Source organism: Tenrec ecaudatus, chromosome 1, assembly GCF_050624435.1.
Source record: "Tenrec ecaudatus isolate mTenEca1 chromosome 1, mTenEca1.hap1, whole genome shotgun sequence".
In the NCBI taxonomy this organism is placed as follows: domain Eukaryota; kingdom Metazoa; phylum Chordata; class Mammalia; order Afrosoricida; family Tenrecidae; genus Tenrec; species Tenrec ecaudatus.
Window position 1 is genome coordinate 232734418 of NC_134530.1, and position 17291 is coordinate 232751708.

At 40.8% G+C, this 17291-nt stretch overlaps 1 protein-coding gene across 6 annotated transcripts in view; it reads left to right on the plus strand.

Moving 5' to 3' along the window:
- The first annotated feature begins 11788 nt into the window (after positions 1-11788).
- Positions 11789-17291, plus strand: part of RPS6KC1 (ribosomal protein S6 kinase C1) — a 216641-nt gene continuing 211138 nt past the window's right edge. For 3 of the 6 annotated variants that reach the window (XM_075530269.1, XM_075530262.1, XM_075530275.1), the window contains exon 1: positions 11789-12001. In XM_075530269.1, coding sequence (XP_075386384.1) covers positions 11897-12001 — 105 coding nt within the window. In that variant the 5' untranslated portion in view covers positions 11789-11896. The remainder of the gene's footprint in view (positions 12002-17291) is intronic. The other 3 variants (XM_075530282.1, XM_075530289.1, XM_075530252.1) reach the window with 2 other exon arrangements.

The following is a 17291-nucleotide window of genomic DNA, read 5'->3' on the forward strand; positions in this document are numbered from 1 at the left end:
ATTCACACCTTGTGGCACTGGGTTGAAGTCTGGTCCCACTTTCCCTGTGGAGATATAAACAATACCCTCCCCTTGGGTGGATTAGTGCCCCATGCCCCCACTTCCCTTTTCTTCCTTATATTCATCCTTTTATTTTACTTTCCCCACCTCCTCCATTGTTGTCTACCATGTGCATCCCTGCTTTTGATCTGGTCTCTGCCATACTACACCGTTTTCACCCCAGAAATGTTTGTATATAGTAGCTTTTTCCCCTATGCCACTTTTTTAATACTTACCTCAGCGGGCTCATGTTGTACTTGTCCTTTTGTGCCTGACTTACTTCGCTTAGCATGATTTCCTCCAGTTCTTCCCATGCCGCTATGTGCCTCATACGTTCATCACTGCTTTTTAGTGATGCGTAGTACTCCATTGTATGTATATACCACAGTTTTTTAATCCAATCGCCAGTTGATGGAAATTTGGGTTGCTTCCAACTCCTTGCAATTGTGAACTGTGCCGCAATGAACATTGGAGCACAGATGTCTGGCCATGGTTTGTTTCTTGCCTCTTCTGGGTATATGCCCAGTAGGGGAATTGCTGTGTCATAAGGTAACTCTATTTCCATCTGTTTTAGGTATCGCCAGATTGATTTCCATAGTGGCTGTACGTACTTACAGGCCCACCAGCAGTGGATGAGAGTTCCTGTCTCACCACAGCCCCTCCAACACTTGTTGCTTTCTGATTTTTTGAATTGGGCTACCTTTGAGGGTGTCAGGTGGTACCTCATTGTTGTTTTAATTTGCATTTCTCTAATGGCTAAAGATCGGGAACATTATCTCATATGTTTGGCCATTCGGATTTCTGTCCCTGTAAAATTTCTGTTCAAGTCCTTTGCCCACCTTTCAAGTGGGCTATTGGTTTTTTTCTTTTTGGAAGCTATCAGAGTGTTGTAGATTTTAGTAATAAGACCTTTGTCTGATGTGTCATTGCTAAAGATGTTTTCCCAGTCTGTGGACTCTCTTATTACTTTCTTGGTGAATTCTTTACATGTACAGATGTGTTTTATCTTCAGTATATCCCATTTGTCGATTTGTGCCTCCTCTGTGTTTGTGTCCTTCCCTATTTCTGATAGCCTGTGTATTCCCTGCGCCAAAGTTCTCAAGTTGGTCCCAATTCCCTCATTGATGGCCCTAATAGTTTGGGGTTTAACTTCAAGGTCTGTGATCCACCTTGAGTTTATTCTTGTGCATGGAGTGAGATAAGGGTCTGGCTTCATTTTTCTGCATGTGGATATCCATTTTTTCCAGCACCACTTGTTAAAGAGGGCATTGGCTTCCCATTTGATATATTTGGGGCCCTTATCAAAGATCAGCTGTGTGTATGCTGATGCTTTTATTTCTGGGTTTTCAGTTCACTTCCATTGGTCTGAGTATCTGTCATTGTACCAGTACCATGCAGTTTTGAGAACTGTGGCTGCATAGTATGGTGTACAATATTTTAAATATGCTTTTGGATTGTAGTATTCTGTTAAGGAAGTTTGTATGTATATAAAAAGAGATATTGACCTAACGTTTTTTCCTTCTTCTGGCATCTTTATCTGACCTTGGCAGTGGGGTAATGTTGCCCTCACAGGCACGTTATGGAGTGTTCCCTCGTCGATATTTCTGGACGGATTTGAGAGGCTTTGATGTTAAATATTTGAGTGTTTGATGTTAAATATTTGAGGTTTTTTTATTACAAATTTAATCTCTTCATTTGTTAAAAAACTGTTGAGAAGTTTTATTTCTTCTTGCATCAATTTAGGTCATTTGTATGTTTCAACAAATGTGTCCATTTCCTCTGAGTTATGATTTGTTGGCATACAAATTGTTATAACCTTTTGATTTCCGTACAGTCAGTAATATCCCTAATTTCATATCTGATTTTATGTCTTTCTCCTTTTTTCTTGTGACTCTAGCTAAAGTTTTGTTGATTTTTATTGGTTAAAAAAACAAGCAGAGGAATTACTGAGAGTTGAATGATGGGTAAACATGATAGTAGGGAAGGAAGAAAAAAAAGAGAGGAAAGGAGAAAATAAAACATATATAAGTATAAACATAGATGTGTGTTTATGTAAATATATAAATATAGATGTATTTATAGATATATATGTAAACACAACAAGGAAACAGATGGGCCTCAACTTAAATCTTACCTCAATACAAAAATGGTTTGTTCTAATAATGTGGCACTGTCCTGACACAGTTGCTGGAGACAAAATGGGTGCATAAGCAAATGTGAAGAAAGCTGATGGTGTCCAGCTATTAAAATATATAGCATCTGGGGTCTTAGAGGCTTGTAGTTAAACAAGCAGCCATGTAGAAGGGAAGCAACAAAGCCCACATGGAAGAAGCACACCAGCCTGTGTGATCATGAGGTGTCAAAGGCAAAGGTTATCAGAAGTTTAAAAACAAGCAATCAGACAGATGTGAAGGAGCATGGACAACGTGGAGACCCAAGATCCACTTGTAAGACAATTGGACAGTCCCTCACAGAAGGGCCACAGGAAAGGGATGATAAATCCAAGAATAACACTTAATCAGTGTGGTATAGCACTGACGAAACACATAACTATCTTCTATTTCAGTGGTTCTCAACTTTCCTAATGCCGCAACCCTTTAATAAAGTTCCTCATGTGGTGGTGACCCCCAACCATAAAATTATTTTCATTGCTACTTCATCATTGTAATTTTGCTACTGTAATGAATCAGGAAACCCCTGTGAAAGGGTCGTTCAACCCCTGAAGGGGTTGCGACCCACAGGTTGAGAACCGCTGTTCTAGTTCTTTAATATTTCCTCCCCTTACTATTGTGGCTATTGCTTTACCTCATTAATCTTGTTTGACTTGTGTAGGTTCATTTGAATAATTGTGATTATTCAATGCATGAAGCCAAGCTAGATAATCGTTGAGACACAGTGACAGCAGTAGTGACTCCCTAAGGAAAAGGGAAGAGCGGCAGGGGGAGCCGATAGCAAGAAGGGCTGTGTAACCTGAGGGGAGCGAATGACACAGGTGTAGGTGAATGGATTCATTGGATGGGGTAAGATGGGGCCAAAAATAAACTAAAATAAGAAATAACATGTAATAACAATAAGGGTTCCTGCGGGGTAGGGTGGGGGAGGGAGGGGATAAAGGGGAGCTGGTATCAAGGAGTTCAAGAAGAAAATGTTTGGAAATTGTGGTAGCAACTACACAATTAGGCTGGACCTACTAATTGAATGATAGATTCCCTATTAAAAATTAATAAAATAATAAAACAAGAAAGCCAACCAACCAAACAAACAAAACTTTTGGTTCCACTGATTTTCCTCTTATGTTTTTCTATTTCACTTATATCAGCTCTATTCCTTTTTTTTCTTTTCCCCAATCTTTATTTCCTTTATTTGATAGCTTTAGGCTTAGTTTGCACTTCATCTAGTTCCTTCAGGTACAGGCTAGGTTATTGATTTAAAATTCTGACTTTCATTTATTGTAGGCATTTACAGCTATACATCCTTCTGAGCATCATCTTTATACGTTTTAGTATATTGTGCTTTTATTTTCATTAATCTCTTAGTACTTTAAGATTTCTTGCTTCTTTTCTTTGGCCTTTTGTTTCTTGAATAGTGTGTTGATGGGTTTCTATGTATTTTTGAAATATCATTTTTCCTTCTATTATTGTATCATTCTATTGTGGTCAGAGAGGATACTTAGTATGATTTCAAGTCTATTGCAAGGTTTCTATTTTTTATTGATCTTGATGTCCATTACTGAAAGGGGTTTATTGAAGTCTCAAAATATTATTGTAGAACTTCTATTGTTTCCTTCAATTATGTTAATATTTATGTCATATTTTTGAATTCTGTTGTTAGGTACATATGTATTTATAATTTTTATATATTTCTGATTAATTAACCCTTTTATTATTACAGAACAATCTACTTTTGTCTCTTCTAATTGATTTCTACTTCGATCCCATTATATCTGATACTAATATAACCACTTGAGTCTTCTTTTGATTATTATTTGTATGAAATATTTTTCCATCTATTTTCATCCTACTTATAGCTGTACCAATGTGAGTCCCTTGAAGAGAGCTTATAGCTGGATTATATTTTGCAATCCATCCTGCCTTTTGATTAGAGAGCTTAATCCATTTACATTTCCACTAATTATCACCCAGAAAATAATTGCTTCAGCAATTGTGATATTTATTTACTGTATGGTTTACAACTTTTGGGTCCTTCATTTCCTTTAATATTGTCTATTTCTGTGTTTAGTTAATTTTTGTAATTAACCATTCTGATTTCCTCTTTCCCTTTTTTTTTGAGAAGCAAAATATTTTAGGTATTTTCTTTGTATACCATAGGACTTACAATTAACTTCCTAGTTTATAACAATCTAGCTTAATTCATACCAACTTTAATAACACACAAAAACTCTGTTCCTTTAATATTCTTACCTCCTAACTTCATTGTTTTCACAAATTACATCTTTATGTATTGTGCGCCTCAAACATAAATTTTTAATTATTTTTAAACTTTGATTTTTTGATTAAATTATTTTTAAACAAAATAGATTTGTTTAGGTAACAAGTAAAACTCCAACACAAATAATATTATGAATCTGCCTTTTATATTTACCTGTGGAAATACCTTTACTATAGATCCCTTTTTCTTCATAGGGCTTCAAGTGACAGTATAGTGTCCTTTCATTTTAGCCTAAAGGACTTTTTGTAACATTTCTTGTAGGACAGGTCCAGGGGAAATTAGCTTTCCCCCCAAACTTTAAACATGTCATTCGCCATCCCTTTGAGTATAAGTCAATATTGACTCTGAATGAGGAGTCCTCATCTGACAGTTTGCTTCCCTTTTGCAACTTTTATGATTCTATCCTAGATTTTTCAACAACTTGGTTATTGATTATGAAATGTCTAGGGGTATATTTGTTTGAGTGTATCATACCTAGCATTGTTGAGCTTCCTAAATATGTAGGCTCACATCTCTTGTCGACTTTGGGACCGTCTCAGCCATCATTTCTTTCAATCTCTCTCCTCTTTTATCTTTTCCATAAGAGATTGTATTCTCTTTCTGCTCCTCCATACAAAGCTAAACTCGCTGCCTTCACGTCGCTCCTGGTTATAGCGACCCTATAGGACAGGGTGGAATTGGCCCCGTGGGTTTCCAGAGACGGAAACTCTCTATGGGAGTAGAAAGCTTTGTCTTTCTCTTGGGAATGACTGTTGGTTTCAAACTGCTGACCTAGTGGTTAACAGACCAGTAACCACCATGTCCCCAGGGCTTTCTTGTCTTACCGTCAAGTTTGCAGATTCTTCTGCCAGCACTGTTTGCTGTTCGGGCCCTCCAGTGAAGGTTTCATTTCCATCACTGTATTTTTAAGTCCCAATATTTATATGGATTTCTTTTTCACAATTTCTGTGTATTGGTATTCTCATTTTGTGCAAGTGTCATTTTTCTTTAGGTCTTTGACCATATCTCATTTTTTAAATCTTTAAACTCTTTGTGTAGTGAATCCACTTTGAGAATTTCCACAGAGGTGGTTTCTATCACTGTTCTTTTAAGTGGCTCATCATTTTATGTTGCTTTGCATACCTTTTGATATTTTGTGGAAACTGAGACACTTTAATATTATAATGTGGTAATTCTGGAAATCAGATTATTTTTCTTTTAATTGTTTTATTAGGGGCTCATATAACTCTTATCACAATCCATACATTCATCAATTGTGTAAAGCACATTTGTACATTCATTGCCCTCATCATTCTCAAAACATTTGCTCTGCACTTAAGCCCCTGGCATCAGCTCATTTTCCCCCTCCCTCCCCACTCCCCTCTCCCTCATGAACCCTTGATAATTTATAAATTATTATTTTGTCATATCTTGTCCTGTCCGACGTCTCCCTTCACCCACTTTTCTGTTGTCCGTCCCCCAAGGAGGAGGTCACATGTAGATCCTTGTAATCTGTTCCCCTTTTCCAACCCACCCTCCTTCTACCCTCCCAGTATCGCCACTCACACCACTAGTCCTGAAGGGATCATCTGCCCTGGATTCCCTGCGTTTCCAGTCCCTATCTGTACCAGTGTCAGATTATTTTTCTTCCCCAAGGTTTACTCTTCTCTCTCCCCCTTTCTATTTAATTATTTTTTAAACATTTTATTAGGGGCTCATACAACTCTTATAACAATCCATAGATATATCTATTGTGTAAAGCACCTCTGTACATGCTTTGCCCTCATCATTTTCAAAGCATTTGCTCTCCACTCAAGCCCTTTGCATCAGGTTCTCTTTTTCCCCCTCCCTCCCCGCTCCCTACTCCCCACTCCCTCATGAGCCCTTGATAATTTATAAATTATTATTTTGTCATATCTTTCCCTGTCCGATGTCTCCCTTCACCCCCTTCTCTGTTGTCCATCCCCCAGGGAGGAGGTCACATGTAGATCCTTGTAATCGGTTCCCTCTCTTTAATTATTGAGGGCAATAGTAACCTATTTTTTTAGTGATATCTCCTAAGTTTTGCAATAATTGCCCTCCTAGATGTGTGTGACAATAAAGTGTATATTCACCTAGAATTTTGGTAGCTATTTCCTTGAAGACTAGAAAACAAAACAAACACACAATAATAACAAAATTTACCTAGACTTTGCAAATTGTCTCCGTGTCAGGTTTCTCCATTAACTCTTAGCCAAGCCAGGAGAAAGGGTAAAGCTCTAGGTAAGTTCCGAACAGATGTTGTATGTCTAATTGCCATTTCTTTGTAGCTAATCTATGTTTTTCTTGTTAGTCTATAAAAAGTGTCTTGGATATACGGAACATTTCAATTTTTCTGATCAACATTGTGTACTTTCACTCTGAAGTTCATTTCTTGGTTCAGTTCTACAAAATGCTAGTCTGTTATCTGGTTGTATATGATGTAATGCTGATATAAACTACTTTACATGTAAGTAACTTTGACAAGGAAGTGAAGGATAAAAGATAGGGGCACTGCCATAAGGCAACATGAATGATGCCCTCTATCTACTTCTCTGCCTAGTTAATTCCTACTTCTCTTACCATAGTGCCCTTTCTACCAGAACGCTTCAGCTAATCTCCATCCAGAGTTAGATGTGCTGTGTAGCACTACATCTCTTATGTTATTTATTATGAAATATTTTATCATTTTCTGCCCCCTGACTCTACATGGTGCTTGTGCCACTTGTGTACCACAGGTTGTGAATAAGCCTTGCTCCAATCCTGATATCACATTCTTCATATAATCCAGCTTCTCTGATTATTTGCTCAGCATATAGATTGAGTAATTTGGTGAGAGGATGCAACCTTGATGTATAGCTTTTCTGATTTTTCAACCATACAATATTCCCTTGTTCTGTTTGCATAACTGCCTCGGTCCATGTGCAAGTTCTGCCTGAGCACAAAGATGTGTTCTGGAATTCTAAGTGTTTTAGACTGCTAAAAGGACAAGTAAATCTGTCTCGGAAGAAGTAAAGCCAGAATGTTCCTTAGAGGCACGGATGCAAGACTTTGTTTCATAGACTTTGGACATTTTGTCAGGAGAGACCAGTGCCTGGAGAAGGAAATCATGTTTGGTAGAGGAACAGGAAACAAGAGGAAGGCCATCAAGGAGATGGATTGATACAGTGGCTTCAACAGTGGCCTCAAGTATATGAATAATCGTGAAGCATGTGAACAATTGTGAGGATGGCACAGGACCGGGCAGTGTTTCGTTCTATTGTGCACAGGGTCACTGTGGGTCAGAACCGAATTGATGGTACCTAACAATAACACATGGTGCTTGAGAGCAGCACGGCAGCACAACACTGGGCACATAGCAAGTAGTGTACTTAATTTTAATGAAAGGTAAACGAATTTAAGTGTGGCTAAGTGGTTAAATCCTTAGCTGGCTCTGGCTGGTAAGCAAGTATTTGGCATTTGAACCCACCAGCTATTCTATGGGAGAAAGACATGGCAGTCTGTTTCTGAAAATATTATGGCCTTGGAGAATCTTTGGGGACAGTCTGATTGTTCTGTAGGCTTACTATGAGTCAGAATTGATGGGGAGAGTAACCAAAATGTTAGTGGTTGTGCATAAGAACCTGAAACTGTATTTGATCTATGGAAAGGCTGTGGTCTGCAGTAAGAGTCTAAACACCCCCCCACCCCTGACCAAAATCCTGGGAAAGGTGGATAGGCTAACTAGGGCCCACACAAATCCCAAACTCACTGGTATTGAGTCTGTTCCAACTCAGAGTGACGCTGTAGGGCAGAACAGAATGCCCCCTATCAGTTCCCAAGCCTTTAAAGCTTTACAGGAGTAGACAACCTCAACTTTATTTCTTGGAGCTGCTGGTGGGTTCAAACCACTAACCTTGTGGTTAGCCGCTGAACGAGTAACTCACCACACCACCAGGACTCCTGTGCACACACAGAGGACTAGGAGGTTGCCTTAAGCATGCCTTTCTTCACTACTCAGTTATGTAAAGGGAAATTATCCTTTTTTGTCCTCCATTCCAGCCAGGTGGATCAACTTGTATCAGGACTCTTTCCAAGAGCAATTAGCAGTATTTAGCATAAGTATGGAGGGAATGAAGCCTTACCAGTTTTTCTTATTTTTAACTTTTAGAAAGACTGTTGGCTTTGCAGATGTTCTTAGGTCCAGGGCAGATACAGCTTTGATGGTATGTCCCTGTGTTCTTCATCTCTCTTTGCTGCCAAATAACATTTTTCTCATTTCACTGTAATAACTATGTGGTCATTTCTCCCTAAGACAGTTCATACTGATAAGTTACTCTGTGGGAGAAAGGTGTAGTCTGTTCCAGCATGAATTAAAGCCTTAGAAACACTATGGCACTCTGTGCATGTTACAGGTTGGTTGGTTACATGTTGAGCTTCGATCCACAGATCAGCAGTTTGAAAGGACCAGACACTTGTGGGAGAAAGTTGAGACTTTCTACTCCTGTGAACAGTTATAGTCTTGGAAATCCACAGGGGCCGTTATCTCTACCCTGTAGATTGTAGGATTGCTAGGAGTCGCCATTGACTCAATGGCAGTGAGTTGGATTGAGAAACTGTATGCCGTCATTCTACTCTGTCCTGTAGAGTCCTTATGAGCCGGAAACCACCCAACAGAAAGAGTTCAATGGGATATTGAGATGAAGGAGCTAGCAATTAGTGATTTAAGGTATAGAAATTAGAGATGTCAATGAAAGTGTGTTTAGGTAGGCCAACGAGCATAGGATTTAAAACACAGGTTGAGTGACTAAGTCTTAAAAATGAGGAAAGGGTGTGTCACATCTCAAAACATAGTGAAAATATGAGGAACTGGTACTAAAGCTTCCTTCCCCCAGCTCCTCCATCCCCTTTATTACAGAAGCAAGAGGAAGAGGACGGAGGAAAATGGCAAAGGTGGGTTGTAGTCAGTATGAAAAAGAATTCTAATCAAGAACAGTAAAATAATTAAGTAGTAAACATGTGACCAGCTGAAACTAGAAATTCTTGAAAAGTTTTCTAATTTACCACCACCAATTCTGTGGAAGCCACATCTGACCTTCTTTGGCTATAGAAGGGAGGAGAGTCCAACTCCCTATCTGCCCAAGAATGATTCCTATGAGGCAGAAGTCAGACATGCTTCCACCTTCCATTCTTCTTTACTTTATTCTGACAACACCCATCCCTATGGCAACTATTTCTCTGCTGGGTTTGATAATCCATTACAATGAACATACACGTCACAGAAAATATGCACAACTAACGGGTTTATTAAGGAAGCTTTCAGGTTACATCATAGCAACCCTATGGGCCAAGGTAGAACTGGCCCTGTGAGTTTCTGAGACTGTAACTTTATGGGAATAGAAAGTCCCATCTTTCCCCCTGTAACCACCAGAGTTGCTATGAGTCAGTATTGATAGCAAATGAGTTTTTAAAATCAGGTTACAAATAGTAAGGATTTAGTTCTTTTGTACAACATGCTGGCAAGAATGCCTCTGTGGTCCTCAGCCTCTGCTCTGTTTGGGCAAGTGTTACAAAACCCAAACCAAACTCACTGCCATCAGGACAGGGTGGAACTGCTCCCGTGGGCCTTCTTCCTGCCATAGAGGGGCTAGTGGTTTTGAACTGCTGACCTTGCTGTTTTCAGCCCAACACATAGGCACTATCCCACTAGGGTTCCAAGTATCACAAAGGTCCTGATAATTGTCTAAAGAGTAACCCACTCTGAAAGGTAGCCTTCTGTGCAAAATCACTCGGATTTACTTGGTCCAAGGCCAGAGAGCCTACACCCCGGTATCATCATCTGTCAGTGGTTCTCAACTTGTGGGTTGTGACTCCTTTGGAGGTCAAACGACCCTTTCATAGGGGTCGCCTGATTCTTAACAGTAGCAAAATTACAGTTATGAAGTAGTAACAAAAATAATTTTATGGTTGGGGGGGTCAGCACAACATGAGGAATGTATTAAAGGTCACAGCATTTGGAAGGGTGAGAACCTCTGATCTATGTACAGTTTTTCTGTTGCCTGTCTATGCAGGTACCTTGGATACGCTTTACTCCCTGGCTCTTCTTTCTTGGCGATCCTGGGAGTTTCTGTTCTTGCTTTTGAAATGGCTGTCAAGGGAATGGGAACACTGACTAATTACTTTATTAGTTTCACATACCCAATTTCATGTTTACACCCACTCATTTGGTGGGAGTTACAAAGGTTGTGGAGAGAAGAGACATACCAAGTAATTTTTCCTTACCACAGATTCTTATCAACCCTATGTACAACAGAATGAAACTGCCTGATTCTGGGCCATCCTTACAATCCTTGTTATATTTGAGCCCATTGCTGTAGCCCGTATCAATCCATCTCATTGAGGATTTTCCTCTCTTTTGATGACCTTCTACTTTATCAGGCATATTTCCCAGGGATTGGTCTCTTCTGATAACATGTTAGTATGTGAGACAAAGTTTCATGATCCTTGCTTTTAAGGAGCATTCTGGTTATACTTCCTCCAAGATAGGTTTATTTGTTCTCTGGCACTCCATGGTGCTTTCAATGTTCTTTGCCAATACTGTAATCAAAGGTATCAATTCTCTTTGGTCTTCCTTATTCATTGTCCAGCTTTCACCTGCATATGAAGTGTCTGAACATATCATGGCTTTGGTCATGTGGGCCTTATTCCCAAAGTGATATCCTTGTTCTTTGATACTTTAAAGAGCTCTTACATAGATTGTTCCAGTGCTTCCAGCATGACAGCAACATGTAAGCCACCACAGTCTGAGACACTGACATTGGAGTGGTGGTGTTCCGAGTACATGAAGTTCAAGATTGATCAAGGATTGAAGGTTAGTTGGGCAGGTGTGGTGGAATGAGGGCTGCGCGGGCAGTCGGGATTCGTCTTAGAAAGACCGGAACCGTGAAGAAGCTGAGTTGTGGCCGTGGGCGTATCCAATGGTCGAATGTGGCTACAGAGGATGAAGCAAGGCTGAGGTATCCCCTCTGTTTCTTGGCGACCTCAGGTGGTGTACTCCGGTGGGGAGGGTACCTCCCCTCTGTGGGGAGGTTCAGGTCTCACACAATCTAGGGGTGTATTTGCCCAGAATCAGCCTTGGAGAGGAGAGTCTCAACTCTCTGCACTGACGGGGTGGCAGAGCGACCCTCAGAGCCCGCTCGCCTACTTCACACCTGTGTCCGACGACAGCGTCGCGTCTCTCCCTCCGGGGCCTCTGGCCGCGGCCTCACCCGGAAGCATCCGGGCCGACCCGGAAGCAGAACCCGCGCGGTGGCGCCGCCGTGGAGCCACCGCCCCCTCGCCGCTCCGCGGCTGCGTGGGGAGCCGGCGCCGCGGCCGCTCGGCGCTGCCCTGATGGTCCCCGGCGGGCGGAGGAGGCAGAGGCGGCGGGAGGATGAGCTCTCCCCGGGAGCCGGGAGCGGATCTGGCCCGTTTCTATACTGTCACCGAGCCCCAGCGACACCCGAGGGGTTATACGGTGTATAAGGTCACCGCCCGGGTGAGTGCGGGCGTCCAGCGCTGTCCGAGCCCAGGCTGAGGGTGGAGAGGCGGCGTGGGGACCCTGGCTCCAAGGGGTGTCTGCCTCCGAGTCAGAGCCGCGGGAGGGACTGGGCACCCCGAGCGCCAGGGCACCGTCCGAGGAGACGCGCCGGAGGGGAGGACTTGAGCCAGGTTGGGGCAGGCGCTGAGGACAGGATGCTCGGGACTGCCCTGCAGAAGGTCGCCCCGGTGACCCTCTTCCACGGGTGGGGTGTGGCAGTGGTTGATTGTTTTAAACTGATGACTCAGCTCCTGCCCGTTTAGACGTTCTCGTCTCACTCCGACATTTGCAGAAGTGTTCTTGTTGCAGAGAGATGATGCACGTTTAAAAAATGTCTCATTTACCTTATGTAATAGATAGGAGGTATTTTCTCGCTTCATCTCCCCATTGCGTCGGGTTTGCCGGGAGGCGGACAGACTGCTAAAGATGCCCGTGCTGGGGGCAGCAGCCTCCCACCCCTGTACCTGGCGTGTGACTTGGCCACAGCTTTTCATGATTTTCAGCAGACATGTTATATAGTAGAAATTCTACTGAGGATGTGTTGTGTAAGCTGTCTTGAGGGCACATTCAAAAGTTGCCGCGTCCCGGACATCCATTAAGTCAGTCCTTTTCCAGGACCCCGTTTGTGTTTCATTGCTCGTGCTTCGGCAAAACCCAGAGAGATCGAACCTCCCTTAAAGGAGCTGGATGAGGAACACGGGAGTAATAAAATTAAACAAGCTTGTATATGTGAGTTCTGTGTTTTATACACTAGGTATTTTGTACACATCATGTAGTTTAATCCTCATTTTGATGCTATGGAAACAGGTTCAAGAAGTTTAGTAAGTTGCCCAGCTTGACTTGCAAGACAGTAGCAAAACTGGGTTTGAAACCAGTTCAGCTTTATTCCATGTTTTATGAAAATGGAGGAAGAGTAATACACCGTATCATCAAATGTTAAAATTTAAAAAGACATGGATCGAAGTAATAGTACAGTACACGCTAGGAAGACATGGGTAGCAGTTCTGGGTGCTGGAGAGCATAGGTAAGAAGCAGACCTTGAGAAGAATCTTAAGAGTTAAGAAGATTCCAGTAGTTTGGGACTTGGAGGTGGCACATGGCATACGGAAATTGGTGCACAATTCAGTCAAATGTAAGACAGGGATGAGCAAATCGACTTGAAGATAATAAGAAGATTAACTCTCCCACTGCCCCCCACCAGAACAAACCAACAAACCTACTGTCATGGAGTTTATTCAAACTCATAGTGACTCTGCATAGGGTTTTTGAGGCTATACATCCATGTGAGATCAGAATGCTTCATCTTTCTATCCATATGAGTGGTTGGTAGGTTTGAACTGCTAACTTTGTGATTAACAGTCCAGTGCTTAATCCATGATACCACCCTGATTCCCGATGAGAAGACTAGGCCTGGTTATTGCAGAGGGTTATGCCACACATGTTGGGAAACGTGTGGCTCCTTGCATGCAGGTACCTAAGAGTATGTGGAGTGTTAGTGTTTGGTCATGTGAAATATTTTATACAAGATTAAGGGGCCTTAATTGTATTACTCATCAGTGCCCTGGTGGTGCAGTGGTTAAGTGCTAGGCTGCCACCCAAAAGTGTCATGGGTGGAGGCCACAGGAGAAAGAAGTGGCATTCTGCTTCCACAATGATTTACAGCTTTAGAAGGCACGTGGGGCAATTCCTTTGTCCCCCCCCCCCACAAATAAACCAACCAATTGCAAAACCAAAAACCAGGTCACTGCCATCAAGTCAATTCCGCCATACAGTGAGTTTATAAAACAAGGTAGAACTGCCCCTGTGGGTTTCTGAGGCTGAAAATCTTGATAGGCGCAGAATACCTCATCTTTCTCTGGAGGAGTGGTTGTTAGCTTCAAACTGCCAACCTTGTGCCTGGCAGCCAAATGCATAACCCACTGTGCCACTGTGCCCCATTGGAGCAGATCTTCTTGGTCCTAGCGGGTCACTAAGGGTTGGAATCAACTTTTTTGAAGTGGGCTTATTATACAGTTCTCGAGACCTTTGTATTTATTGGACCTTTAAAAAAAAAAGAGTTTTTTAGCCTGTATTTTATGGGGTTGCAGTGAATTGGAATTGATTCAGTGACAGCGAGTTTGAATAGTTCATGGAATCTGAAATTTTCATCATGTATAATCATCCCCTCACAGCACCCTGTAATCCATTATTATAACATTACAATTACGTTTTATCTGCTTACATGTTTTTGTTTTTTAGTGGATTTAAAGCAGACCTCGTATTTCCTATAATAGGACCTATGGTAATATGTGGCACATACCAAACCAAACTCTCAAGTTCTGACGCACATTAATTCTATTGTGCAGAATAGAATTGCTCCATAAGGTTTCAGACACTGTAGATCTCTAGGGGAGCAGACAGCTTCATCATTCTCCCATGGATTGGTCAGTTGGGATCGCTGACCTTGAGATGAACTTTATACTGCTTATTCCACTACACCACCAGGGCGAATTATGTGGCACATAGTGCTTAACATAGTTGACTGTCTCTGTCTCCATATATGGCAGCCACTAAATGTTAAGCGGGAGCCAAGGCTGAATAAAAGATGAACCTTTTTATGGCTTTTCTCAGGAGAGAATTTATCACACTTACAGAAATATTGTACAAGACTGAAAGTGGTAAGTGCCACAAAGGCTTCAGAGAGAAACTGGGAATTAACAAATCACATCTGGTTCAAGGGATCAGGAAATCTGGCAATTTAGATAGGCTTGAAAGATGGGAAGAATCCACACAGGTGGGATAAAAGGAGTAGGTAGTACAGATAGAATATAGGCAGTAAAGTTTGGTGCTGTGAGTATGTGTGGAAATGGAGTAGGAAGCTAAATATGATAGTTGTTTTCTTAATGGACACAAAGGAAGATTAACCTAATGTAGATCATAGATATCCTTTCGTAATTTGTTTATTAAACGGGCTTTACTGACAATGCAAATTAGAAAATAAATAGCAAATCCCCTTAGAACTAACCAAGTCTATATACTATGTGTAATATAAATTGCTGTGGTTATTCGAACTTGGAAAAGGCTCAGGCTGCCTTTTTTTCCCTATAAATGGCTTATGTCCTCACTTGTGCTTATGTTACAGATATTTAAATTTTGTGGCTGGCGGGACATACTTGGGGGCATACTTTAAAAGTAAATGTGCTTAATATTATATAACAAGTAAAATAAACAAAATGCTTAAGCAGAAAAACATCTTTCCTCAGGAGAATTAACCAGGCAGTAGTGCTCTCTGGAGAGAACTCCATGAGGTGAAAATTCGCAGTGTCTTCTGTGTGTTTCCCATGACTGATGTAATTCTAGCTTCAAGGAGCAAGCATCTCTGTATTCTTGGTCCTTGTAGGGTTATTTCCACAGTGGCAGAATTAAATAGGAGAATTATTTGGAGTTACCAGTGTTCTTGTGTTTTGTGAGCCATAGGAGCACTTTCATTTCCTGTCTCCTTCGTATCTGTGTTTGTGTGTGACAGTTCTCTGGGAACTTGTGGCTGGTTTCAAGTTTGCCAGTAGATTTCATATAAAAAGTGTGTGTTGCTTCTTAATTTTTATCTGCAGTATTTGGATATAAGTACCTATATTCACAATTGGAAAATTGTTTTGTACGTGCATACCTGTGTGTAAGCTGAGTTTTTCAGCACAGTCTGACTGCAGTTTTTGTGGTGAAATTAGGTGCCTCGGCTGATGCTCAGTTTGGCTTATACTTGAGCATATATGGTACTTTATTTCCTCTTGATTATTTACTTGTATTAGGAGATAGTGATAATGATTTTGGTTGTTTTACCACCTTTAATTCTACAAAATGCTCATTTTAATAGAGATTTCTCAAAAACATTTAGTGAATGGCAAATCTTGCCTATATTCTTTTCTTAATTATGGAGAGTAAAAGGTTTGTTTTTATTACTAAAAGATGGTGCTGCCTTAAGACTTTTTAAAATGGAGACAACATTTACATACGGTAAGATTTACCAATTGTAAGTGTACAATGTCTCTTTTTATTAAGATTTACAGAGCATGTCAGTTTTTCCATTCAACAATTCACATTTTGTTTCATCTTTTTTAATTGCCACCTACGATGAAAAGTCACTTATTGCACTTCTTTGTGTATCCTGTTTCCATACCTCTTTCTTTTCAAACCTTTCTACACTTTGTCCTTGGGGAAATGCCGCTCTTTTGATCTCAGCTGGTTGACTATTCTAAGGTGTGCACACTTAACTGGTGGTATTGCTCACGTTCTAGACATGTCTCTTGTTTGGCTGAAAATTGAGCCACGAGGAGTTAATTTTTAGACCTGAAGTGTGTGACTAAGGGCAGTAGTCTTGGAGGCTACACCATTTTCGATCTGACCAGTAAGCCAGGTCTTTTATATGATTTTGAGTTTTGTTCCATATTCTTTTCTCACTCTATCCAGGATTTTCTAATATGATCCTTTTCAGAACAGTTAGTAGTGGTAGCCAGGTCTTCTGGTCTCAAGGTAGTGGAGATTGATGTTTGCGTGCCTTTCTACTCCATAAAGATTCATACTCTTGGAAACCTGTTTTGCTCTGTTCTATAGGGTTTCTATGCGTTAGAATCCATTTGATGGCAGTGAGTTTGGAATTTTTATTTTATTCAAGTACATGTGGGAATACCTGTTTTGTAGGAACAAAACTATTAATTGACAAAGTTCAGTTCGTTTGGTGTCATATCTGAAAGCTGTATAACACAGGGTCATGATGGATGTTTTCTTCTAGACGTTTTATTGTTTTGCACCTTACATTTTTCCATTTTGTGTTTGTTTTTGTATAAGGTATAAGATTTTAGTGAATGTTCGTTATTTTTCATTTGGATGCCCAGTTGCTATAAAACATTATTTGTCCAAGAGGCAAGCTTTTGTGTTGAATTGTTATTGTACCTCTGTTAAAAATCGGTTGGCCATATTTGTGTGACTCTATTTCTGGATTCTCTATTTTGTTGCATATCACAGAATCCTGATTACTGTGGTTTCTTTTTTCTATGGTTTTATTAGACACTCATACAACTCCTATCACAATCCATACATTCATGAATTGTGTAAAGCACACTTGCACATTCATTGCCCTCATCATTCTCAAAACATTTGCTCTCCACCAAGCCCTTGGCATCAGCTCCTCATTTTTCCTCTCCTTCCCCGCTCTTCCCTCCATCATGAATCCTTGTTAATCTGTAAATTATTATTTTGTCATCTCTTGCCCTGT